Source organism: Mustelus asterias, chromosome 12 (assembly GCF_964213995.1).
Source record: "Mustelus asterias chromosome 12, sMusAst1.hap1.1, whole genome shotgun sequence".
NCBI lineage: Eukaryota > Metazoa > Chordata > Chondrichthyes > Carcharhiniformes > Triakidae > Mustelus > Mustelus asterias.
In genome coordinates, this window is record NC_135812.1 from 98,922,408 (window position 1) to 98,950,275 (window position 27,868).

Consider the following 27,868-nt stretch of genomic DNA (forward strand, 5'->3'; position numbering starts at 1 on the left):
ATTGGCCGTGCTAAATTCTCCCTCAGTGTACCCGAACAGGCGCCGGAGTGTGACGACTAGGGGGATTTTCATAATAACTTCATTGCAGTGTTAATGTAAGGCTACTTGTGACACTAATAAATAAATACATCACGAAGAACATAACAAAAACTTACTGTTCTTATACAAGGAGGTTCTGTGAAAGAAGCAAAATGACTGGAGCAAGCAATGTAAAGGAGAATTTATTTTAACAAAAATGTAGCAACAGCCCCGCAGGTACAGCACAGTCAAGACAATCGTCTACAGATCCTGACTTCATCTTAAACGTTTATCTTCGCGTTCGGATGCTTTCGCTGTCTCATTACATCCCAGTGATTAGTTCCATAACATTTCCACAGGCATTTGAGAAGTGACTTCCTTTAAGAAATGTACAACCATAACAGCTGAAAAATATATATTGTGGTTGTTCAAAATAACAATGGCAACAAAGAATACATATTCAGATCACACAAAGAAAGGTTCGGTAACCCAGGAACTCTGAACTTCACTCATCATTGGATAAGATACAGGCAGATAGATGCCATGTGAATTCTACAATTCAAATCTTGAGCTTCCAGGAAAACAGCCACACTAAGTTAAAAAATGTGGTGGTTATACAACCTGGCAACACAACTATGGAATGAGAAAAGACCAGTTGGTCAGCCAGTCAGTTGGATTCACAACCGGGGTCGGCCGAATGGCCTAATTCTGCTGCTATATCGTATGGTCTTATGGGATTGGAATGCGGGCCCAATGGAGTACAGGATTTCCTCAACAGGGGGATTGAAGAGAAAAGCCCCCGGAATCTACTCCTCTGTGCATCATTGAAGCTTCCCCATGTTCTACTCTCGCTGACCAAGCTCAGTGTAAATAGATAGCGACCAGGACGCATCAGATAGAAGGATATGTGAATAGCTGCATGAAGTAGGGAGGGCAATGGCTTGTTTGGAGTATAAAGGCTACCGTAGATCAGTTAGGTCAATTAATCCAGATCTGTGATATAAATTCTATGTAAATGCAAAGTTAATTCAATAGGGAGGGGCAGCAGACAAAAAACACAACATGGCAAAAGCAAGGGAATGTTTTTTCTCATAAATACTCGTACATAATTATTGATAATTAGTTCAAAGATGCAATGAAAATGTGGAACTGCAGTATGCAAGTCTGATCAATCTATTATATGTCAATATTGTTAATGGTGACAAAATAAATACAAAAAATACCAAAATCTGTTACACAAGTCCTCACATCCTTGAATTATAAGGATTTACCAATCTGTGTGAATTTAAGTAATATACATGAGAAATGAGGGTGCGATTTCCATACTGATGCAACAGTCTCCAGATCTTACAGAAAAACATGCAATTGATACATCGTTAAAGCATAATATAAAAAGCTTCAAATGTAAAATCACAATCACGAAAATGCCACGGAATATACAATACATTCACTGCTGCGAAAGTGTATTCTTTGGCTAACATAGAAATTTAGGTCCTGATGGTATCACAAATTGCAGCAATTAAACCAAAGTGTGCCTAATAAACTAACCTTGAGCTCACAAGAAAAAGCTTATTGCTGACCTCCTAGTTTATATTTTTAAAAAATCTGAGAGGCATGTTTTCCTCTTGTGTAGAAACCTCAAATGACAACAGCCCGTGGACAATTTTGTCATTAAAGTCAATATGTAACCCAACTTCAATCAGAAAGTATGGTAAGCTGCCAATCACAGCACACCGGTTTTACTGCTGTTTACATCACCTGAAGGAGTGACACTCGGAAAGCTCGTGCTACCAAATAAACCTGTTGGACTTTAACCTGGTGTTGAGAGACTACTTATTGTCCATAAAGATTACAGCAGCAGCTCAGCATTTGACATTAAATGACTGGCTTTATAATAAAACAAAATTGAGAAATCTGTAAGAAGTTCCATGATTTGAAAACATGCAAAGTTAGGCAGGAGTATTACATTCAGTATGAAGATGAGGGTGGTATCTAACAGTTGCTTTCAACCGTGAATGTCAGTGAAGTAATAAGTCAAATAAATGTAGGTAGTGCCAGATGACACAGTGGGGTGAATTTTCCCATTCCACCTGCCACAGGATTCACAGCAGGCGAGGGGCGGACCACAGAAAGGGCCATTGATCTCAGACGGGATTTTCCGGTTTTGGGGAGTGGCTGGAAAATCCTGCCCACTAACTTCACTTGGCAGGGGGTGAAATACAGAAGTGTCCACAAGCACAAGTGATTAACACATCAAGTGATGCAAAGACAATACCCCAAATGGAGAACCATGTTTAGATGTTAATAACATCCTATCACTGATGAGAGAATACCCAGTGTTAAAAACCAAAGGTAAAAGAACATTTGCCACCGCACTAGTTCCTAAAGTAAATGCCTAGATGAAGCCAATCTTCTGAAAGCGTTCCCCTAGTGTAAAGTCCCACTAGTCAGGAGTCAAAAATCAGTAAATCATGAACGGGCGGCACGGTGGCACAGTGGTTAGCACTGCTACCTCACGGCGTCAGAGACTCGGATTCAATTCCGGCCTTGGGTCAGTGTGTGTGGAGTTTGCACTTTCTCCCTGTGTCTGCGTGGGTTTCCTCCGGGTGCTCTGGTTTCCTCCCACAGTCCAAAGATGTGCAGGTTAGGTTGAATGGCCATGCTAAAATTGCCCCTCGTGTCAGGAGCAGGGTAATGGTATGGGGTTATGGGAGTAGGGCCTGGGTGGGATTGTGATCAGTGCAGACTCGATGGGCTAAATGGCTCCTTCTATACTGTAGTGATTCTATGAACACACAAATATTCAGCCAGCCTGTGATTTGCCAACATACTTACAAAGATCCAGAAATAGGAAAACAACCCTTCATGTCCACAATTCAGTTAAAGGGAGAAGTCAGCACAGGTTGAAAAACCCCCCAGGTCACCGGTAGACACAAAATACTCCCTTTTGTAAACTCTTTTTAGCTTGGGAGCAAGATGCAGAATCAAAACACGATACCATACTCTGTCTCTCTATTGTTCCACTGATACTCACATGGCATTCATTTTTTATATCCTACAGGTAAAGGAAAATATGGCCCTGTGAAATTCTGAGATTTTCCAATCGTGTTGGTCTGTGATGGATTTAGACTTCAAAGGCTATCCCCCATGTAACTACTGTTATAGCCCCATTCCCGAGGATAGTGCAGTATAGCAGTGTAGACAGGGTCATCTCTTCACTTGTACACATAATGCAACGATGCTTAAACACTAATAAAAGGAGCAATATTTCTTGCCAATGGTATTGAACATTATTGTTACACAAAGTGGTACTTTGCATCGAAAAGCATGTTTGTTTTTGGTGTTAATTGTGATTGTTTTGTGACCTGCATCTCCAGATTAAAGCAAAATACTGCGGATGCGGGAATCGGAAACAAAAAATGCTAGAAAATCTCAGTGGATCTGATGGCATCTGTGGAGAGCACACAGAGCTAACGTTGCGAGTCTGGGTGATCCTTCGTCAGAGCTCTTGATGGGTCATCCAGACTCAAAAACGTTAGCTCTGTTCTCTCTCTCTCCACGGATGCTGTCAGACCCACAGATTTTCCAGCCTTTTCCATTTTGCACCCCTGGATTCTTTGCACCTGCGCTGCAGAAATGAGACAGCAAAGTCTCTACTAGACTGTAAAATGAAGGGAATATCAGTCCGAATCTCGACATAGCACAACTTCAATCTGAAGAATCAGTCAATTCCTAAACGTGTGACATTCCATCAGCCAATCGTCCTTCAGATGCTTGAACCATAAAATGGACCATTTCTGTAGTCTGTATTGTGATGGAGTCATGTCACAGGAATGAACTTCAGTCTGATAAAGGAGTGCACCCAGAAGGTTAAAACCATCTCCCTATTACAAGGTGAGCTAGAGTGTCTTCATCACTGTTTTGATGGCGGGGAGCGATACACCAGTGGTTATATGCAGATTGACAAGACTGGACAGTTAATTGTCACTGCCTAATTACTCATCATACATGATGTGAATGTTGCAGCTTTTAATGTCCATTCCTAATTGCCCTCAAGAAGGTGGGGTTGAGTCTCCTTCGTGGGTTGCTGCACTCCACATGCTGTAGGTCCATCCACAGTGCTGTTAGGGAGAGAGTTCCAGGGTTCCGACCCAGTGACAGTGAAGGAACAGCGATATATTTCCAAGTCAGGATGGTGTGCGGCTTGGAGGGGAACTTGAAGCTGGTGGCGTTACCATGCGTCTGTAGCCCTTGTTCTTCTGGATGGTAGCGGTCAGGGGTTTGGAAAACCTGTTCACAAAAACTGATGAAAGTATTGCTTACTGTGCATAGAGAACAAATCAGCGATAGTTCAATCCCCACACTGCCTTGTGTGGTTACTCACTCATTGCGGCTTGACTTGCAGTTACTAAACAAAATGCTTAAACCCAGTTGCGTGGGGGTTTCCCTCAGTAAAATATCCCTTTCCTTTTCAGCTAAATGCCGCATCAGCAGGATTTTCCTCCCTCTGATCCAGTGTCGCTCACAGAATAAAAAAAGAAACAAAAATTATCAGCAAAGGCCTGAAGTTGCAGTTTTTGGTTTGATCGTGAATGGTCGACAGAGAGATTCCTTTCACCACAGAGAATTTCCATACTGGGAGCTGACCTGGTTACATCAAGAAATAAAATGGGTTGTTTAGGTTGCAGGGATAAAAAGGTGAAGACAAAAAAAAAATCTATTGTTCAATAAAATAAATCATTCAAGTTAGTAACATGTTGTCCTTCCCCCGTGTTAGCTCAGAATACATACTGACTACTCGGCAAACAGGATTAAAGTGAGGAATGACCCAAATATAAAAGAAGCACAAAAGATCTCTGGACTAAGAATTCTTCAAGTCTCTAAATGTTCTGAGGGTCATTAGTGCCACTGTGAAAACTCTCACTTTTTCTGTAACGGTCCCAAAGAATGGGGCTAACGTTTGAAGAGGAATCCCTACAGGAAGAGGCCATTCGGCCCATCGAGCCTGCACCAACAACAATCTCACCCAGGCTCTATCCCCACGTATTTACCCTAGCTAATCCCCCTGACAGTAGGGTCAATTTAGCATGGCCAATGCACCTAACCCGCACATCTTTGGTGTGTGGGAGGAAACCGGAGCATCCGGAGGAAACCCCACGCAGACACGGGGAGAATGTGCAGACTCCGCACAGACAGTGACCCAAGGTCAGAATTGAACCCGGGCCCCTGGCACTGTGAGGCAGCAGTGCTAACCACTGTGCCGCAGTGCTGCCCATCTCAGCAGCAAAATTCATCTCAGTTTGTGTTTATTTCAAATTCCTGGCAAAAGAAAAAAAATCTTCACAGACCCATTTATGGTGTTTCCAGCAATGACACATTGACAAATATTTATCCATCTGATTTTGATGACAAAAAGTTTATGTATCAAATTCCAAGTTCTGGAGAGCGTAGCAAAGTGTCCCCCCACACTGTAGAAAGTGGGAACTTGGAAAAATATTGTTGTATTTACAAAGAATTTGAAACTGGTAGCTGAGTTTTTAAATTGGGGTGACAGGGATGTGGAACTTGAATGTATATTTTGGAAAAAGAGTCAATGGCTGACTGGAAAACCAAGCCAGCGCTAATACCGGACCAATTGGAAATGCTACGGTTGTGTTCCAGAATATTCATTAAGCTGCCCGTTACGTCCAAAAAAAAAATACACAGACTGAAATGTTTTGTTTCAAACACAAATTGCAAAGTCAATGCCAATAGTTTGGTATCTGCAATTATTTTAGTAGCATGTTGGAGGGCCGAAGGGCCTGTTTCCTGTGCTGTACTGTTCTTTGTTCTTTATGTGGGGGGTGGTGGGGGGGCCTTACACAGCACTTAAGGGGGCTTCCAGAAATTTAAATGAACTTTCTAGAGAACAGGATCGGAATATAAATTAAACAGCATGAGTTACTCAGTAAAGCTGGCAAGACTAATGGTAACGTGTGCTAACCTACTCCAGTTTATTAGTGATGCCAGGCTTCTCCCCTCCAGTTAGCTGAGCTAACGTGAAGGAGGAAGAGCAGCAACTATCTGTCTTTTCTTATTCTTTGATGGAACGTGGGTATCGCTGGCAAGGTCAGTATTTATCACCCATCAAATCTCAGCTGGGACATTCGCAGGAAGAACATAATGTGCATTCATCTGGACTTTTGCCTGAAAATGTTGATTCAGGCAACCAAAAATGGGCTGCGTGAGGAGATTGAAGAGAGGATTGGAACAAGTCCAAAGTCTTTAATTGATTGCAGATTTTCCCAAATAAACCGGTTGGGTACAGTTAAATAATAAACAATCACGCCATCCGAAGGAATGCTGAGGTGGTGAGGGGCCCCCTCATGCTATTCCAGAGGTTTCAGGCACAGAATGTCCACCCCTCGCTTCGATTAATAAAATGCCCTACAGTTGTGACACTTGCAGTTGTTTTGTCACCAGGAGCCAGCAATAACCCTTTTTGTGTTAGGGGCAGTTCCTAAACAGGCACATGGTGGGACTTCGATGGGACACACCAGACTTTTACAGTCTGGGTCCGTGCCGTGGGCATCACGGGGTTTTGTCCTCCCCCAGGGGTTGGTTGGTGGGATGCAAGTGTCATTGACAAGGCCTTCATTGCCCTTGAGAAGGTGGTGGCGAGCCACCTTCTTAAACTGTGGCAGTCCAGCTGGTGTGGATACACCCTGGGTGCTGTTAGAGAGGGGAGTTTCAGGATTTTGATGGGGCGACAGTGAAGGAATGATGATTATAATTCCAAATCGGGATGGTGTATGATATGGAGGGGACATGCCGATGGTGGCACTCCCATGCATCTGCTGCCCTTCCTTCTAGGAAGCAGAGAATTTGAAAGGTGCTGTCGAAGGAACCTTGGTGAGTTGGTGCAGTGCATCTTGCAGATGGTCCATACTGCTGCCACAGTGTGTTTGTGGGGGAGGGAGAGAATGTTTAACAAAAACAGAAAATGCTGGAAAATCTCAGCAGGTCTGACAGCATCTGTGGAGAGAGAATGGAGCCAATGTTGAGAGTCTGGATGACCCTTCGTCAGAGCCCTCAAGAATGGCCATCCAGACTTGAAGCTTTGGCTCTATTCTCTCTCCACTGATGCTGTCAGACCTGTTGAGTTTCTCAAGTATTTTCTGTTTTTGTTTCAGATTCCAACGTCCGCAATATTTTGCCTTTATCTGGGAGAATGTTTAAGGTGGTGGAGGGGGGGGGGGTGTCAATCAGGCAAGGCTGCTTTATTCTGGATGATGTTGAGGTACTGGAGTATTGTTGGAGCTGCACACATCCAGGCAAGTGGAGAGTGTTCCATCTTGTATATGGTGGACAGGCTTTGCGGATGAGGAGGAGACATGTCTGCCACAGAATTCCCAGCCTCTGACTGGCTCTTGTAGCCACAGTATTTTTATGGCTAGTTCAGATTCGGAGAGATGACTTGGGATGTGATTTAGGTGCACACAGCTTGCAAGTTATAGGGGGACTTGAGAAGTTCTAACTTTAACATTCTTGGAACAAGTTAGTTCCTGACCTGAACAAAAAAGCTGCTTGCCCTCAAAACCCTGAAAACAAATAGTTGAGGACAAGATATTTCGAGACTTCCAAAAGCAAGAGCATCTTGTCTATAGTGTTGGAGCCCAAAGACATGTCAAATGCCCTTCCGGTCTTTAACAAGTCTACTAGTTCTCCTTAGCTAACAGCTTCATTTCCACGTTGTCTAGGGATCCCCAGGATAGCCACAAACACACACACAGATACAGATTGAAAGGCGTACATGTTGTTGGTCGTCTCTCTGCAGCCATGCAAGGAGATGTTAAAATGTCTGTCCATTGCTGCCCTCTGGTTGGGCAGGTTGCCCGCTCTCAGCTGTGAACGCATCCTCGGCGCGCAGAGTGGAGGCGTTACTGGAGAACGCCGACTGGTTAATGGTGACCCTCGGGATATAATGGTCATAGGGGTTCTCTAATGACTTGGAAGAACAAAACAAAAAGGAGCGAATAAAAATCCACGAATAAAGAAAGGTTAGGAACATGCCGGGTTACAGTGCCAGCACTCGTAACACAGGAGCGTAAAGAAAATAAACACTTTGAAAATGATCAGCTGTAAAACACTAACACAAATCAATTGTCCAGTGCACAAAATCAGAAAGCTAATGAATGTTACATGGTTTGTATTTTGTTAGAATTATTACAATTAGAACTATTGTCGCATTTTTCTGGGAATGTTATTGGTGGTTTTTCTGTAAAACTGCAGAGTTTTTGAACTGCTAATTTTTCCTGTAGTTACTTTGATTCACCTCTTTTAAGTTTATTTATTAATGTCACAAGTAGGCTTACATTAACGCTGCAATGAAGTTACTGTGAAAATCCCCTAGTCGCCTTTTGCAGGTACATTGAGGGAGAATTTAGCATGGCCAATGCACCGAACCAGCACGTCTTTTTGGACTGTTGCTGATGGGTTGTCAATTCCCAAAGTCATAGAATCCCTACAGTGCTATTCGGCCCATCGGATCTGCGCCACCTCTGACAGAGCGCCTTACCCAGGTCCTATCCCCATAACCCCACATATTTACCCTGCTAACCCCCTAACTGACACATCTTGGGAGACTAAGGGGCAATTTAGCATGGCCAATCTACCTGACCTGCACATCTTTGGACTGTGGGAGGAACCAGGAGCACCTGGAGGAAATCCACGGGGAGAATGTGCAGACTCCACACAGACAGTGACTCAAGCTGGGAATCGAACCCGGGTCCCTGGCGCTGTGAGGCAGCAATGCTAACCACTGTGCCACCGAATCAGATCTTTTCCAATCTGGTTACAATGGGTGGTAAAGCACACTATCCAATATTTGTAATGGTCATTTATAAGTGTATTTTTGATTTATACAAATTCTTGCACCTAGCCTAGCGTGCTAATTTTCTAGCCACTATCCATTAATACCTTAAAAAAAGTTACATTTCTTGACTTTGAAAATAAATGAAAAGGTGAAAATTTGACCAGGGACCCATGATCTACCGAACGGAAATACATATCTGTAATAACTGGAGCTTCTGCTATCTGCCTCAAGCATCTTGTATTCTAACAATTGCTGCAGTGTTTATTACCAGGTATAATCAACAAGGTCAGAGTCAGTCACTAGGAACTAAAGCAAGTGAGGAGAATACCTGGGCTAAACCTACGTCGTTAAGATTTTCAAAATGAAAGCACTTGTTTGTTGAAATTGGACATTAAATCTTGGGACGAGCTTACACTTTGCTTTCTACAGTATCTCTTTGTTCCTTGCCAGCAGTCTTTGGCAGGGCTGACGAAAGGGTGAAGGGCGAACAAGCAAGGCAATGAAAGAGTAGCCCAAAATACGGAAAGAAAATAAGACAAGCCATCATCAAAATAAGCAGTAAATATACCGTTGTCATTATGCTACATAAAACATCCTTGCAGGTATCTCAAGCTGCGCTTCCACACTGTCACAGAAAACAAACAAAGAGCCCCCAGCTGCGACCATATGTTGATACAGGCTTTTCAGCGCTGCATCGATTTGCTGCTGTGTAAAGTTTATTGCGACACACATCGAAGCTTCTGTTGTGTTGTGCCTGACTGAACGGTGTGACGTTTAAACGCGAGTGCTTCAGTCTAATGCAGGTATACAGCTACCCTCGAGAGGCTCTGGTAATCGGACAGACTGCGTGTCAGGGTAAAGAGTTGACATGGCCTTCCCTCACCGTGAAAATACATCAAAGCCAAGGCTGGTCAAACAAACACGGTAAATAAGCACTTGTCCAAGGCCAGGTCAACTCTTCCAGCTCAGATATCCTACAGCAGGACACCTGGCTGGGCATCCGTATCCCACTGATATTACAGCCTTCCTTTTAAATAGCAGGGACAAAGACAACCACAAACTTGTTGCAAAATGTTCTTTCTTGATTTCTTGAAAGATAAACCTCTGCGGGCGTACAAAATCTCGAGCCAAGAGGTTGAAGCATTGCAGCAGTGACACTGTTCAGAGTTCTGTAACTGTCCACAATCTTCCCCTTTCACTTGACAATGCATTTAACATGGAGGGAGGGGGGGGGGGGTGCATTTAACATGGAGGGGGGGGGGGGGTGCTATGAGGTGTTACCATTTAAAAAAAGTGAACTCTTTCCATAAGACATGGAGCAGAATTAGGCCACTCGGCCCATCGAGTCTGCTCTGCCATTCAATCATGGCTGATATTGTTCTCATCCCTGTTCTCCCACCCTTTCCCCATAACCCCTGATCCCCTTACTAATCAAGAACCGATCTATCTCAGTCTTAAAGACACTCAATGACCTGGCCTCCACAGCCTTCTGCGGCAAAGAGTTCCACAGATTCCCCACTCTCTGGCTGAAGAAATTCCTCCTCATCTGTTTTAAAGGATCATCCCTTTAGCCTGAGGTTGTGCCCTCTGGTTCTAGTTTTTCCTACTAGTGGAAACATCCTCTCCACATCCACTCTATCCAGGGCCTCGCAGTATCCTGTAAGTTTCAATAAGATCCCCCCTTATCCTTCTAAACTCCAACGAGTAGAGACCCAGAATCAACCGTTCCTCATACGACAAGCTCTTAATTCCAGGGATCATTCCTGTTGCAGCTTTTTAAATAATCCCACCTCCAACAACATTCTCCCATTGTCCAGCTCGTGGGACTGCCCCTGGCTTCACCGTTACCCATTCAACTGTGGCTCAGCCATCTCCCTTCACTCTCCCCTCCTTCAGATCCTGTAGCGGCAGCCTGCAAAGACATGAGGAGGGGGGTGGGTACCTCCACATCACTGCATCACCCACCTCCGCACTTACCATAAACTGCTGAAACAGTCATACCTGCTGGCCACCCTCCCACCTCTGTAAACTTCAGCACATCCGAAGTCCTTCTGACTATATCCTTTGTTCCATCATGCCAGGTGGCACAGTGGTTAACACTGCTGCCTCACAGTGCCAGGGACGCAGGTTCAATTCCGGCTTCAGGTCACTGTCTGTGTGGAATTTGTACGCTCTCTCCGTGTCTGTGTGGGTTTCCTCCGGGTGCTCCGGTTTCCTCCCACAGTCCAAAGATGTGCAGGTTAGGTGGATTGGCCATGCTAAATTGCCCCTTAGTTTCAGGGGGATTAGCAGGGTAAATATCTGGGGGATAGGGCCTGGGTGGGATTGTTGCTGGTGCTAGCTTGATGGGCCAAATGGCCTCTTTCTGCATTGTAGGGTATGTCATGCGTCCTTGCTGACCTCAACAAAAGCCTTTGGGAAGCCAGACACCAATGTAATATTTTCAGAATTCAATCCCTTCACAAACATACCCCTCCCAACCTCCATCCAACAGCCTTCCCAAACTCTCCATTCCTCACCATGACTTTCCTGCTTCCCTCCTTCATCTCACTTTGTCAATGATGGTCGTGACTTCTGACCTCTAGGCCTCAATCTGCTCAAACTCTGCTGCTCTCCTCGCCTCCCACTCCTCCTTAAAGCCGTCAATTTAACTAAACTTTTGGTCACCCCTCCCAATAATATCTGTATCGCACCGAGGTCTATTTCCTCTGCAATGCACCTTGGGGTGTAGTTCTATACAAATCCGCCGAGTTGTTGCTGTACACTTGTCACTGAAAATCACAAAAGGGGTTTTCTATAAATGAAAGGCGGTTTGTCTTCCACCAGCTGTTACTCAAAAAAAATGCTAAGTTCATAGAATCCCTACAGTGCAAAAGGAGGCAATTCAGTCCATTGAATCTTCGAAAGAGAATCTTACCCAGTCCCACTCCAATGCTATCCCTGTAAACCCCACATTTACTATCTCCATTCCAACTAACCAATACATCTATGGACTCTAACAAGCAATTTAGCATGACCAGTCCATCCAACCTGCAAATCTGTGGATACTATAGGGCAATTTAGCATGGCCAATCCACCTAACCTGCACATCTGTGGATACTAAGGGGCAATTTAGCATGGCCAATCCACCTAACCTGCACATCTGTGGATACTAAGGGGCAATTTAGCATGGCCAATCCACCTAACCTGCACATCTGTGGATACTAAGGGGCAATTTAGCATGGCCAGCCCACCTAACCTGCACATCTGTGGATACTAAGGGGCAATTTAGCATGGCCAGTCCACAACCTGCACATCTTTGGACTGTGGGAGGAAGCTGGAGCACCTGGAGGAAAACCCATGCAGACACAGGGAGAACATGCAAGCTCCACACAAACAGACAGACAGATAGTCACCCGAGGCTGGAATCGAACCCGTGTCCCTGGTGCTGTGAGGCAGCAGAGCTAACCTCTGTGCTGCCCATATAAAAAGTGAACCATTGTATGTTGTTGCAACAATTTGTCATTAACTTCCTACAGCAAACCTAACTGCAGAGGTCAAAGTAGTGTTGTGTTGCACAGTTTAGTATCTTGTTAAATATTTGAACTGTAACAAATGTTGTAACATGGGAAATAAGGGATATTCCCGATGGTGGGGGAGTCCAGAACCGTGGGTCACAATCTGAGGATTCAGGGTAGACCATTTAGGACGGAGATGAGGAGACATTTCTTCACCCAAAGTGTGGTGAGCCTGTGGAATTCATTACCACAGGAAGTAGTTGATGCTAAAACATTGAATGTATTCAAGAGGCGGCTGGATATAGCACTTGGGGTGAATGGGATCAAAGATTATGGGGAGAAAGCAGGATTAGGCGATTGAGTTGGACGATCAGCCATGATGGTGATGAATGGTGGAGCAGGCTCGAAGGGCCAAATGCTCCTATCTTCTATGTTTCTATGCAAGGCAGAAAACTCCCACAAACAGCAACATAATAATGAGCAGATAATCTGGATGTGATGTTGATAAAGGGATAAATATTGGCCGGGGTACCGGGGATGATTCACGTGTTCCTCTTGGAAATAATACTAGGGGGTCTTTTAAACCCAACTAAGCAGGTAAATGGGGTCTCGGTTTATTGCCTCATCTGAAAGATAGCACTGCCGACTGTGCAGCATTCCCTCAGTATTGCACTTGGTATTTGTGCCCAAGCCCAGGAGTGAGACTTGAACCAGCAACTATGTGAATCGGAGGCAGGAATGCTATCAACTAAACCGCAGCTGATACCTCAAAGTGGGGGGAAATTCAGATGTTACTGACTTTTACCTAGTTCTGTTTTCTGAAAAGAAAAACTACAAAAATGAAATACCAGGAGAAGCATCTCAAACCGAGATTACGGCAGCAGATGCTATTTATAGATTGGGAACACTGTGGTGAAGATAACTTCGCCTTCAACTTCAAGGTTAGAAGACAGCAGCTCATCTTCCCACACACAACAGGCCAAACTTCATTATATGCACTCTGCAACCAAGGTTTCTGACAAGCGCGGACAGCTGATAAAGACACACAGGAGTACAGCAGATGAGAGTGGCAGCTAACAGCGCTGTAGGAGTGGGGGGGGGGGGAAGAGAAATAGCTGCAGAGGAATCATAATTCTTGAAAGCCATTAGAGTGGGTACAGGTAACCGAGAGAGAGCAGACTTTTAATTTACACAGTCAAAGCCTAGCACGCACAACTCTCTCCCACTGAAACAGATCAAACTGAACAATCAGACTCAAACTGCGTTCAATTTCTACGATGGCAGTGTCACGTAATCTTTCTCTCCAGTTCTGTCTTTGAGACTCGCTTTATTGACGCTGTAAATCCTACTGTGCATATTTTGATATGGATTTGTTCCTAATTTAGAAAGGTTTATGTGTTTTCTTGTACCATTTATCTGAAGTCAACATCAAAATTAGTTATCTGGACCTATCTGTTGTCAAATGCAAGTTATGGACTGTAGCTGGCATGTGTTGTGACACATTCATGGTTTTATGCACAACCCTCCCCCCCCAAAATCATTGTGCTTGACAAATCTGAAATATTCTTTGACAATTTAGATTTAAAACAATGAATCATAGAATCCCTACAGTGCAGAAAGCGGCCATTCAGCCCATCGAGCCTGCACCGACAACAGTCCCACCTAGGCCCTATCCCCGTCACCCCATCCTGCTCGTCGCTCGGACTTTAAAAGAGAATTTAGCACAGCCAATCTAACCTGCACATATTTGGACCGTGGGAGGAAACTGAAGCACCCGGAGGAAACCCACGCAGATGCGGGGAGAATGTGCAAACTCCACACAGTCACCCGAGGCCGGAATTGAACCTGGGTCCCTAGCTCTGTGAGGCAGCAATGCTAACCATTGTACCACCATGTCAAATGTTTCCTCTTCTAGTTTCAACTGCATGCCAATCGCGTACTGGTCATTTTACTGCGAGCCGACAGATTAGGAAGGTGTTTTTTTTAAAAAAGTCAATTACTAATGTACAGCATCCTGCAAATGAAGTGTTCTGCACCTCAGCCGCTCCCCCCCCCCCTCCCTTCCTCCAGATCCAGAATGTTTTATCGTGCTGACCCATGGATTTTTAAAAACTTGGTTTTTCAAACGTTGATTACCTTTAATGGCCTTTTTCTGCCCACAGCCTGACAATTCATTGCCAATCAAAAATTCATGATGTGGAGTTGCCGGCATTGGACTGGGGTAGTCACAGTAAGTAGTCTCGCAACACCAGGTTAAAGTGCAACAGGTTTATTTGGTAGCATGAGCTTTTGGAGCGTTGCCACTCACCTGATGAAGGAGCGAAACTCTGAAAGCTCGTGCTACCAAATAAACCTGTTGGACTTTAACCTGGTGTTGTGAGACTTCTTACTGTGCCTATCAAAAATTCATTAAGCACAGCACTCAAAATCCATCTTCACTTTCAAAGGCAAATAGCTCCGAGGTGAAGTCTTCAGCCCCCAGGAAGGAAGACAATCGGCAGTCAGTGGTAAATTACACAGATTGCCCTCCGTGCCCACCTCAATATAAAGGAGTGCCCAGGTGGTGACGGGGGACAGTAAATGGAGTAAAGAAAGAGCTTGCATTTATATAGCGCCCCTCACAGCCGCAGGATCTCTCCAAGTGCTTACAACCCATCACATACTTTTGAAATGTAGTCAGTGTTGAAACACGGCCAATTTAGACACACTAAGCTCTCACAAACAGAACAAGGTCAAATAATCCACTGTATTGATGTTATCTGAGTATTAAGTATTGGCCAGCACACTGGGAGGAATTCCTCTGCAGTTCCGCTGTGGGATCTCTCCCATTCAACCTCAAAGAGGGTGTCCTTGTTTTAATCTCTCTGCCGACGGTGCTGCACTTTGTTAATGGGCCAAATGTTGCCTCTTCCAATTTTAACTGCATGCCAGTCGCGTACTGGTCATTTGCTGACAGATTAGGAGATTCTGTGTTTTTTAAGCAGTCATTTACTAATGTGCAGCAACACTGAAAATTTAAACCTTCACATATTCAAACGCAACAACTAATTTTGATGCAATGTTAAGGCACAGTTTCTCTCTCCCATGTTTCTTTGTCTTTTGAAGGCATTAGTAAAGTATGTCTGATAGTGAAGTTCACTTATAAACTCTTAATGGACAGTTTTTCGATGCAGGAAAGGTATTAAACATTCATATGCAAACTGTGCCAATGAGTGTTTTTACTGTCTTGCTGGAGTACTCATCTCTGGGTGTCCTCTGGACTCTGGTATCAGTGCCCATCATACCCGAGACTGGATTATTTAACTCTGGAGGCTAAATTCAGCTGAATTTAACTCAATTTGCACTCAACATTCAGGAAATACATGGTTTCCAGCAGGTATCCCTGGACAAGAATCGGGTCCAGCACACGGGGGCTGCGATTTTACCGGTTCACCCCGCCCATTGATGGGTGGAGTGAGCCGGTAACATCGCACGAGAGCCGAGAAATCAGGATCGCGCCCGATTTCTTGGCTCCTGCCATCTTACGGGCAACGGTCAGCCTCTCGCCCATTTCCGGCAAGAGGCTGATTACATTTTGTAATTTTATTTAAATATTAATTTCGATCTGTTTAGCGAGCCCGGCGCTCAGTCCTCTGGGCTCACTCGCCTTCGCGGCCTCGCTGGGACAGGTTCTCTCCGGTGAGGAGAACACCTGCTCCCATGAACGGGAAACAGTTGTGTTGTCCTCGCCAGTAGGGCTGGAGGCCCTGGGGAGGGCAAGGGGGTGTGCCCCTTGGGCAGTGCCAGCCTGGCACTTTGGCAATGCTCACTGGGCAGTGCGGACATATCAGTGAGGAGGGGTGAGATCCACTGGGCATTCTGTAGGTGTGGTCAGTGGGGAGGCTCGCTGCCGCTCTGCCTATGATCGATATTGCTATTTTCGGACAGTGTAGGGCTCGCGATTGGCCGCAGGCCTCTGCAGATGTGGAGTGGGGGGAGGGAAGCTGTGTTGAGACTGGCTCCAACAGCAGAGGCCTGACAGCTCTCTCTCTCTCAGGCCTCTGCTATTGGAATTACGCATGTACAGCCACAGAGGTCTGCCCACACTGCCTGTCGTAGCTAGAAATTGTCTAGCCTATTTTTTCATGTGCTATGTGCACCAGATTGGGAGCAAAAACGCGGCCAAAAAGAAATGGATCTGCAACACACCCATTTTCACACGAGCTGGAGTATTTTTCTCGTAAAATTCAGCCCGGGATGTTTATTCCTTCCTGCCTCTAGTCTGGAAGAGTCCACCCGCAATGCTCCTAAATTTACACAGACTAAATGGCAAACCCCAGACACCACTGGACTGTCACGGGGTTAACTGGGATTATTTTCACATGCATGTTCGTGCCACCCATGACATGAGTTCAACACGTCCCTTTTAAATTAGTGGTGTCTGGCAGCAGGTAATGGTTTGAGCACTTGGTCCTGTACACGAGGGGACGTTGCACCATTAGGAGCCTGAGCCACAGCGAGATGCAAGAGAAGTTCATCATTTGAATTTTGTTACAAGTGCGTTTTAAAATCAAAGAAGCTCTGTCTCTCCAGTTAACAGTCATCGTTAATCATTCAGCTAATGATTAACATTAACTATTGTTTCTTTAGTATGCAAATACCGGTAAGCCACAGTGGGACAGTATAAATAATAAATTTATAGCTTGTGACTCATTTACAATGGTGCCACTTTTGACCTTTCTTATATTTCAGTATCATATTTGCGTTTCATATCTGGAAAGAGGGAAGGAAATCCTGTAGTTACTATTCTCAAAAAGCCAATTTATTAAGCTGACTTACATTGGTTTTGTTCATCAGTGCCATCTCAGTTGGCTGATACACGCTGTTCCGAAGCTGTCCATTGTAACCAGCGTAACCACTGTAAGGCGATTTGGGCCGGTTTGCTGGGAAATTAAACAGACAAAGTCAAATCTTCCACAGGGAAAACAATCGTCTTGTTTGATTTTAAAAATCATTTGGCTCTCAGCAAGTTTTTTCCCCCAATTTAACCAAAATGCGGAGATGCCGGTGTTGGACTGGGGTGGGGCACTGTAAAAAGTCTCACAACCAGGTTAAAGTCCAATAGGTTTATCTGGTATCACGAGCTTTCGGAGCGTTGCTTCTTCATTGGGTGAGTGGGTAGTTAAGGGGTGCCCCTTGGGTAATGCCAGCCTGGCACCTTGGCACTGCCCACCAGGGCTGAGCAGCTGTATTGGGGGGGGGGGCGGGGGAGAGGGGGTCCACTGGGCACTCTGCAACTGTGATCAGTGGGGGTAGCCTGATGAAGGAGCAGCGCTCCGAAAGCTCGTGACACCAAATAAACTTGATGCAATTTAACCAAGCAAGTTTTCAGGTTCAATTCCTGGCGTGAGCGCTGAGTTAGTTAAACGTGTTCTGGAGGTGGGGTGATAGGGATGCTGCAATCGGCTCATGGCCTTGAGTTTGAGGAGAGGTAAACTGGCCAGGGTTTCCGCTCCTGATGGTTATCCATTAACCCTGGCAGGAGACTGGGATCAGGGTCAGCTGTGAAACCCACTACAGTTTCACGGTGCGCTGGCATTCACTGCCGGAACTTCAGAATACACGATGGCCAAAAGTAATTAATGGGTTGGCGCTCAGTTAACACCTCCAACACTTTATTTTTGCTCCTAGCATACATGAGTAACACAGACAGGGCCAACCTTCGAGCTGCCCTGAGAAAACGTGATGGGCTGTCTTCATAGAATCCAGTAAGGAGTCTAACACCAGGTTAAAGTCCAACAGGTTTATTTGGTAGCAAACGCCACTAGCTTTCAGAGCGCTGCTCCTTCGTCAGGTGTTGTTAGACTCCTTACTGTGTTTACCCCAGTCCAACGCCGGCATTTCCACTTCATAGAATCCATACAGCACAGAAGGAAGCCATTCAGCCCATCAAGCCTGCACATGACAACAGTCCCATCCAGGTCCTATCCCCATAACCCCACTTATTTATCCTGCTAATGCCGTTGACACTAAAGGGGTAATTTAGCATGGCCAATCCACCTAACCCGCACATATTTGAACCCTGGGAGGAAACCGGAGCACCCGGAGGAAACCCACGCAGACAAAGGGAGAACGTGCAAACTCCACACAGTCAACCAAGGGTGGAATTGACCTGGGTCCCTGGCGCTGTGAGGCAGCAGTGCTAACCACTGTACCACCCAAAACAACTGGGTGGTACAGCGATTAGCACTGCTGCATGGCATGCTAGGCCACTTCATAGGGTACTTAAGAGTCAACTGCGTTGGCGTGAGGCAGGAGTCACATAGGGACCAGATGTTGCAAGGAAAGGAGGTATCCTTCCCTAAAGGAAACTAAATGAATTAGTTGGGTTTCTTGCAACATCTTCCAGCAAAGCTTCACAGTCACTTTTACAGGTCAAAGCCTTTTATCTCCAAATTTAAATAAATTCGCAAAGCGTCATATTATCTGACTTGATATTCTCTGGGTTAGTTCAGGGCGAGGATGATTAGACCATTAACATGTGTAAACGAGAGTAGTTAAGAGGTGGGATTTGGCATTGCCACTTCATTTTGGATTAATCTTTTCTGGTATTAATAATTTAGTTTAAGGCATGGTTGGAATATTCTGCTCTTTGTTACAGGAGGGCGGAAAGTCAGCGAGAGAGCCGTGATAAAACAGAAGAGAAGTCCCTTGCACCAGCAACACTGAGGTTAAGAGATTTCCCGCCCTCATTTCCACTAACTCTAGATGCACCATTACAATGGATGATAATTTCCACATTGAATAAATTGCCAGCCAGGTTATGAGGAAGAATAGAGGCGTAGACTACTTTCTAAATGGGGAGAGGTGTCGGAAATCTGAAGCACAAAAGGGACTTGGGAGTCCTGGTTCAGGACTCTCTTAAAGGTCAACATACAGGCTCAGTCAGCAGTTAGGAAGGCAAATTGAATGTTAACATTCATTTCTAGAGGGCTAGATGTACTGCTGAGGCTGTATAAGGCTCTGGTCAGACCCCATTTGGAGTATTGCGAGTAGTTTTGGGCCCCATACCCAAGGAAGGATGTGCTGGTCTTGGAGGAGGTTCACAAGAATGATCCCAGGATTGAAGGGTTTGTCATATGAGGAGCGGTTGAGGAGTCTGGGTCTATACTCGGAGTTTAGAAGCATGAGGAGGGATCTAAATGAAACTTACAGAATACTGAGAGGCCTGGAGAGAGTGGGCGTGGAGAGGATGTTTCTACCAATGGGAGAGACACAACCTCAGAGTGAAAGGACTCGCCTTTAAAACTGACACAAGGAGGAATTTCTTTAGCCAGAGGGTGGTGAATCTGTGGAACTCATTGCCACAAAGGGCTGTGGAGGCCAAGTCATGGAATGTCTTTAAGGCAGAGATAGATAGCTTCTTGATCAATAAGAGGATCAAGGGTTATGGGGAGAAGACAGGGGGCTCATATCAGCCATGATTACATGGTGGAGCAGACTCGATGGGCCAAATGGCCTAATTCTGCTCCTGTACCTTATGGTCTTATATATGATCAACCAGACAGAAATTCAAATTCAAGTTTATTTTTATGGATTATTTGTTTTTCCGTGTTCTCTCTATTGCTTCTTCCATAATTTTGCACACGGAAGTTCTGCCCTCTTCATAGTATCTCAAAAACTGACCAGCCTGGGGCCACATTCCCAAAGATTAACTCCAACCCCCAGGCAGGATGTTCCCATCCCACCACAGAGTGGAGATTTGGTTGGCCGCCAAATTCTCTGACCTCGCTGCAGCAGGAGGATGGCGTGAACGGCCGGTAAGATTGCGCCCCTAGTTTTTAAAAGATGGAACACTTGTCTTGCAGCCCAGTGAGGAACAGGCAGGCAGTTCTGAGACATAGACTTCTGGTTCGGAACGAGCTATTCAATAACTTGAGACAGTAAACTACTCAAAACTAATGAGGGAGGAGGACCTCATAGACACATGGAAAATTCTAACAGGATTAGACAGGATGGTGGGGGTGTCCAGAACCAGGGCTCTGAGTCTAAGGACACGGGTAAACCTTTTAGGAGTGAGATGGAAGGGATATTTCTTCACCCGGAGGGTGGTAAGCCTGTGGAATTTGCTACCACAGAAAGCAGCTGAGGCCAAAATATTGTGGCTGGAATTTTCCAGCCGTTCACACCAGTGGGAACATCTGGTGCAGTGAACAGAGTTTTGGCTGAGCGCCAAATTCCCCGTCCTCACTTGCAGTGATGGCGAGACGTGAACTGCCAGAAAATTTCAGCCTGCATGAGTTCAAGAGGAATTAGATATAGCTCTTGGGGCAAACGGGATCGAATGATATGCGAGGGGCCGAATGGCCTACTCATATGTTTCTATGTAATTATTGATTTAAAACAAAAATACAATAGGTAAAAGAATGAAATTCTTTAATACATTTTTTTGAAGTGTTACGGTCATTTTGGAAGGTTTCCGGAATCTCCATCTCTCTGACGGGTCCATTCTAGGAGGGGTCTTTGTCACCTGTACTACCCCCCACCCAGCCTTGGAGAAAGTTCAAAAGATCGTTGTTCAGCAGAAGCTGAAATTTGTAAAAGCTTCAGCAATACAGCTCTTCGCCTGTAACACCAGTGCTCATCATATTGCTGTAATCCCCCTGCTTACCAATGTGGCGAGTTAGCTTGCCACTCAGCAACATTGTTAAATAAGATACCTGCTTGATGCAGTGTAATCAGAGGGAACAGCAATGGTGACTGATATTTATGCTATTAGGATGTGGGGAAGCTACACAGGATGGCCTGACAATCAAACCAACTCGCCTGAGAGAATTTTTGGTTAATTTGTACCAGGCTGCTTAGTGCTGATTTCTCATAGTTAAATTTATTTATTAGTCTCACAAGTAGGTTTACATTAACACTACAATGAAATTACTGTGACAATCCCCTAGTTGCCACACTCTGGCGCCTGTTTGGGTACACCGAGGGAGAATTTAGCACGCCCAATGCACCTAACTAGCATGCCTTTCGGACTGTGGGAGGAAACCGGAGCACCCGGAGGAAACTGGGTGACATGGGGAGAACGTGCAGACTCCATACAGTCACTCAAGCTGGGAATCGAACTTGGGTCCCTGGCGCTGTGAGGCAGCAGTGCTAACCACTGTGCCCCAGGCTGTCAGGTAGAGAAAAATAGTATCTTCACCTGTAAACGAAAGGACCTAGAACAAATAGATCTAACCTGCATTGGGTTCATCCATCGAGAATGCTTTATTTTCTATGTACATGTGCTGCGCTTGCTGCTCCTTTAAGATGGTCTCATAGCCCACTCCTCTTGTTGGGTACACCTCCTCAACATAGTTCTGCTCCATGCTGGCTTTCGTAAGGTGGCAGATCTCTGGGATGATGTAAATAAAGATAAACACCCAGGCATTGGCAACCAGCGCAATGGAGAGGGTTGGATCGTTCCAGGTTTGGTCTCCAACTTTCTCGTTGCCATAAACATACATCACAATCCACACAGTCCAGATGGCAATGGAGAAGGCAACTGTGACAAAGATAAAAATGCCATGTTTCTTCCAGTGCTTAAAGTGACCCCACTGAGTGGACACAGCGAGGCCAAATGTAACTACGATGAGTAGCATGACATAAATCAAAGCCATGGCAAAGTCCATATTAGCAACATTGCAAGGATCTCCGAGTTGTACGGAACTGGTGCCATTGTACCTCACAATGGTGATTATTAACCACTCAGTATTTATTATCACTTCCACAAGGGTGAGGGAAAGGGCCAGGGTAAAAATTTGCCAAGCTTTGGGGCCATCGTTTTTCCTCACAAGCAAGCAAAGTCTGAAGGAGTGCGCCAGCAAGCAGGAAAAGCAGATTGCAAACAGAACGCCAAACAGGAACCTTCTGGAGGCGCAGGTTGCAAAGTCCTTGCTGATGACAAAATCAAAGACCAGGCAAAAGAGGCCGAAGGTGCCAAAAATGAAAAAGAGCTGAAGTCCAATTGTGCTCTTCCTTTTGCCATCCTGAACAAAGGGGATGCTCGCCAATAAAACCAGTGTGAGCACAAAGCAACTTAGAATGCCGGCGCTGGCCAGAGCTTGTAACACAATCCCCCAGACAGCGGATAAATCACACAGGTTGAAGTAAAGCGAGTCAAGGCCAGCAGCACAACCCTCTGGGGCGGCGGCTGCAGTCACAGGGAGGAGCAGACTGATCCACACACACAACTGCAGCGCGATCGGCCTCATCTTCCACTCAGGTTGGTCGGTTGTTACGTACCTAGAAAAGGAAAAAAAAGAGTACAGGTTATCAAATTATACAGCAGTCTGACATCAAATAGGTCCCTGGATTGGGTCAGTGGGAAATGAAAACGCACATTACTGTTTCAAGTGACAATGAGCATTTTTTGTCCACTTTAAAATCAAACAGATTTTGACAATTTACATTATCCCAATTCAAGGATTGAGATAAAACAGTTTATTGCATGCACAGGAGCGTGTTTCTGCTATTTAAAAACCTCAGAATTTGCCACACTTGCCTTTATTAATTAATAAGACTAACAAATTCAAGAGGCTTCATACACAGTGGGGCGGCACAGTGGTTAGCACTGCTGCCTCACAGTGCCCGGGACCCGGGTTCGATTCCCGGCTTGGCTCACTGACTGTGTGGAGTTTGCACGTTCCCACTGTGTCTGCGTGGGTTTCCTCCGGGTGCTCCGGTTTCCTTCCACAGTCCGAAAGACGTGCTGGTTAGGTGCATTGGCCGTGCTAAATTCTTCCTCAGTGTACCCGAACAGGCAACAGAGTGTGGCGACTAGGGGATTTTCACAGTAACTTCATTGTAGTGTTAACGTAAGCCTACTTGTGACTAATAAATAATGTGGTTATAGTTTTTCTTTTCCCTATTTATTTCCCTGCCGTTTTTCCATACCCTATTCCTGAGGTTGTGGGGTTACACATGACTACATTTGCACGGGCAGCAATGTTATTTAATATCGAGCTAATCTAAGTGGCCCGATTCCACTGATCAAACGTTAATATAAAATTTGGCTGAAATTTGATCTGACTGCATCAGAGTTCAAAATCGGTTTGTCCAAAGGAAATGTTGATTAAGAAAACACTTTTATGAAGGGACAGTGCATCTTCTGTGGCATCAAGGAACCCACCTGGGGAAATCTCCCTCACCACATCCTCCTGCTGGGACATTTGGAAGTAAAGTTTGATCATTAGAATCTCAAATAATGAAAACAAAAACAAATGCATATATATTTATAGTGCTGGACCCATTCTGTTATTTACTCATGGGATTTGCCAGATTCCTCAGTCACTTGAGAACACAGATGGTGTTTGTAACCATAGTTACAATCTACGAGAGTCAAAAATTCCCCTCCCAAGTGACCATCCCCAGACTAACCAGCAGCCTCAGCGATCACTGTCACAACCGCCCATATAATCTGGCATACTAATGCCGAGATTCATCCTGCCCATTTCATCCAATTGATTCTAACATCAGGAAGAAACTCGAGTGAAAAAAAACACTCCAGTCACGAAGCAGGTCTCGACTTTAAAGTTTATTTATTAGTCACAAGTAAGGCTTACATTAACACTGCAATGAAGTTACTGTGACATTCCCCTAGTCGCCACAGTCTGGCACCTGTTCGGGTCAACGCACCTAACCAGCCTGTCTTTCAGAATGTGGGAGGAAACCGGAGCACCCGGAGGAAATCCACGCAGACATGGGGAGCACGTGCAAACTCCACGCAGACAGTGACCCAAGCCGGGAATTGAACCTGGGTCCATTGTGAGGCAGCAGTGCTAACCACTGTGCTACCGTGCCGCCCTTGAGAGAGCTGGCAGTCCAGTTTATAATCTCCATGAAGTCAAAACGTAAAAGTGCACAAGGGACGTAAAACTGGTTACCAACCATGATCACACAAAGTCAAGATCTACCCTGCAGAATCTCAAAGAACAGAAGGAGGCCATTCATCCCACCATATCCGTGCTGGCTTTTTAAAAAGACCTGTCTAATTAAGACCTGTCCCACTCCCCTGCTCCCTGCAATTCATTTTCACCCTTCTAGTGTATATCGAAGTCCCTTCATTGAAAATAAATTTGATTTGCAAATTGCCAGATTATTTTCGATAGCGTGAGAAAAGTGCTGCAGTTCTTAATTGTGTTTTTTTTAAAGTTAGAACTTTTCCCATCATTGTGGTAAGTCAATAAAATAAACCCTGGTATGACTACTTACCAAATCACTCCATCCACCAACTAATCTACCTTCATTTGCTATGGCATTTCAATAGATACCACATGAAGCTAGGGAATGGGGAGAGATATTTATATTGTACATTAAACATGTATATACTTAATAACGTTGGTAAACATGTTCTTCAGATTCAATCTAGCTACAGAAGCTGAGCTTGGGCATCACTAACTGGTGACACAAAGCGTTCGATCCTACACTTTATTAATGCTTTGACTGTTGATCAACAGAACATGAAAAGCATGCACTAATTGTCAACAAGTTGTGCCAAAGAACAAAACAGTCAGATTTAGTGAAGTTTTCATTTGGCCAGAGTTACGATATATTAGACAAAGTGTAAACCCAACTTAGTCTAAATCAAAACCAGCAGTGGGTGTGTCGCAATTCTCCAGGATTAAGAGGGAAAGATATCCAGGTGCGTACTTGTGCCTTTTCTCCAGTAATCATTGTTGCTTAAAAAAATGTGCGTATGTGAACTGTGAAAAACCGGGTCAAGCTTTGCCATGATTTCCCAATGGTTAGGTAACTTGCACAATGTTAAGTCTCAGAGGTGAGGAATCACCATTCAGGGGAAAGTTACCTTCTGAAAAGTGCTAAGACTGGCACGCCAGTCGGATCTTGCTTCAGAGTCTTGAGGATTTTGGGTTCAGGATCCGCTGCAAGGCTTCAGCACATAATCATCATTTACATTTCAGTGCAGGACTGAGAGAAAACACCATCTCTTAGGTGTGGTGTTAAACTAAGGCTCTATCTGCCTATTCCACTCACTCCACTGGTGTCTGGAACAACCTGCCTGAGGTAGTAGTTGGGGCAAGTACAATTTTGTCTTTTAAAAAGGACTTAGACAGTTACATGCATAAGATAGGTATAGAGGGATATGGGCCAAACACGGGCAACTGGGACTAGCTCAATGGTAAAAAAACTAGGCAGCATGGACAAGTTGGGCCAAAGGGCCTGTTTCCATGCTGTAAACCTCTGACTATTCAGATGTAAAAACTCTTATTTGATTGCTTGAGTAGGGAATTCTCCTAGTGACTTGCTAACCCTGCAATGCTCAAGATTACTTCAGTATTTATCTTCCCAGGGTTTGTTGGATCTTGCTGTGTGTAAATTGGCTTGTCATGTTTACCTACAGAACAATCGCCAGCACATTTCACCAATAATTCACTAATGAAATAATTTGGATCTCTGGAGGATATTAAATGCACGGCAGAGAAATGGAAATGCTTTGGGGTTTTGAAGATAGTGACATTGTAAACACAGCAGGAAGATTTTCTACCCAAACTATACCTATTTATATAGTGCCTTTAAGAACATAAAAACAAGAAAAAGTTACACAAGTCTGAGATAGAGTCATAAAGTACCAATCGACTCAAGAACAGCTTCTTCCCTGCTGCCATCGGACTTTTGAATGGACCTACCTCGTACTAAGTTCAATTTTCTCTACACCCTAGCTACGACTGTAGCAGTATATTTTTGATGTGATTTATTATTGTCACATGTATTAGCATACAGTGAAAAGTATTGTTTCTTGCGCGCTATACAGACTAAAGCATACCATTCATAGGGAAGGAAAGGAGTGCAGAATGTAGTGCTAGTCATAGCTAGGATGTAGAGAAAGATTAGCTTAGTGAAAAGATTGAATTAGAGTATTGTTAGAGAGCTTAAAAGAGTTGCACCCCCTCCTTTCCTTCTCTATGAACGGTATGCTTTGTCTGTATAGTGCAAAAAAACAATACTTTTCACTGATTACTAATACATGTGACAATAATAAAATCAAATCAAAATTCCATAAAACAGGAGCATTATAAAAAAGAAAGCTGGCACTGAACCACATAAGGAGATAGTCCAACAGATGACCGAAAGCTTAGTCATGGAGGCTGGTTCTAATCAAGGAGGAAAGGTAGGGAGGTGGCGTGCTTTAGGGAGGGAATTCCAGAGTTTGGTGGCTTGGCACCACAATCGTTGTTGTAGCAATTAAAATCAAGGTTGCTCAAGTGTTAGGAGCGCCTCTCGGAGGCTCGTAGGGCTGGAGGAGATTACAGGAGATAGGGAGAGGAACATTGCAAAAACAACAAAAGGGGGAATTACCATTTGCTGCAACTAACCACCAGAGAAAATCTTTCTCCTTTGAAAAGTGATGTTGCCAGCTAACTCATTGGGACTAGCGTTGCAGAGAGAGAGATAAGAAAGTTGTAACTGCCATTAGAACCACCCTGAAGCAGCAAAGAAAGTCGAAAAGAGGGTGGGCAGAATGCTAACTTACTCTCCATATAAAAGCTGGACTAATTCGGCCGTGCGATCCTGTCTCTGCAACAACACTTAACAAGACCAACAAAATACCGAGCTGGATGTATTCAGTCAGAGGAAATAAAGATACCTTCAGTCTGAGAGACTGCACTTCCAGAACTCCGATAGTGAACACAAACTCGTGCTTTAGTTTGATAAAAACCCGTGTATTTTACTTCAATCCCGTCAACACTTTAAACGTTTGAAAAATCTACAATTTGCAAATTTAATCCAATCTCGAAATTGACATTCGCGGTCTGTGCGTGGGGGAGTTTCTTGTTGTTGTAGCACCAGTCTGTTACAATTCTCTCTATAAACACAACACAGGGAGACAGAGAGAGACGAGACAGAGACAGGGAAACACACATACATAGTGTGAGTGAGAGACGGAGACACACACACAGCAGGGCTGGAGCCGAGCTTCGATGTCCGCGCTCTCGCCTCCTCTTCTCCCACCGTCCCAGCAGCAGCACAGACCCGCAGTGCCCGCACGGACCCTTCCCCCAATTTAAAACACAAGGAGAGTCTTAGTTCCAACTGGGAGCATGCAACAAATAAAAGTCCTGCCTCACTCACCTTCAGTGCATTCGCTGGGTCCTCTCTGGTGGCTGTAGCAGGGAGGACTGATTGGTCCTGCTAATATTGGAACGGAATGCAGTTTTTGAAGAGTTAAGGTAAAGCTCACACCCACAGTGAGAGAGACAGACAGTAACTCTCTGCCTCTAGCTGTGCTTGTGTATTGACATCAGCATGACGTACAGCAGCCCAATCACTGGTTTAAACAGCAGGAGGAGCTGATAACTTCATTCAGACACTTCCCTGGGACTGTCCACCATCCAGCCCTCCTGAACAACGTGTCTTCTACCATATTTAGGAGGCACGGTAGCACAGTGGTTAGCGCTGCTGCTTCACAGCTCCAGGGACCTGGGTTCGATTCCCGGCTTGGGTCACTGTCTGTGTG

General features: G+C 44.9%; 1 protein-coding gene across 1 annotated transcript; it reads right to left on the reverse strand.

Annotated features, from left to right (window-relative positions):
* Positions 1-205: 205 nt before the first annotated feature.
* On the reverse strand, positions 206-27,613 carry gprc5c (G protein-coupled receptor, class C, group 5, member C). The gene is made up of 5 exons (XM_078225681.1): positions 27,484-27,613; positions 21,590-22,635; positions 17,188-17,291; positions 7,811-8,005; positions 206-4,665 (listed from the first exon to the last, which is right to left on the reverse strand). Exons 2-4 carry the CDS (start codon positions 22,602-22,604, stop codon positions 7,850-7,852), a joined length of 1,275 nt encoding a protein of 424 aa, XP_078081807.1. The 5' UTR covers positions 22,605-22,635; positions 27,484-27,613; the 3' UTR covers positions 206-4,665; positions 7,811-7,849.
* Between the last annotated feature and the right edge of the window lie 255 nt (positions 27,614-27,868).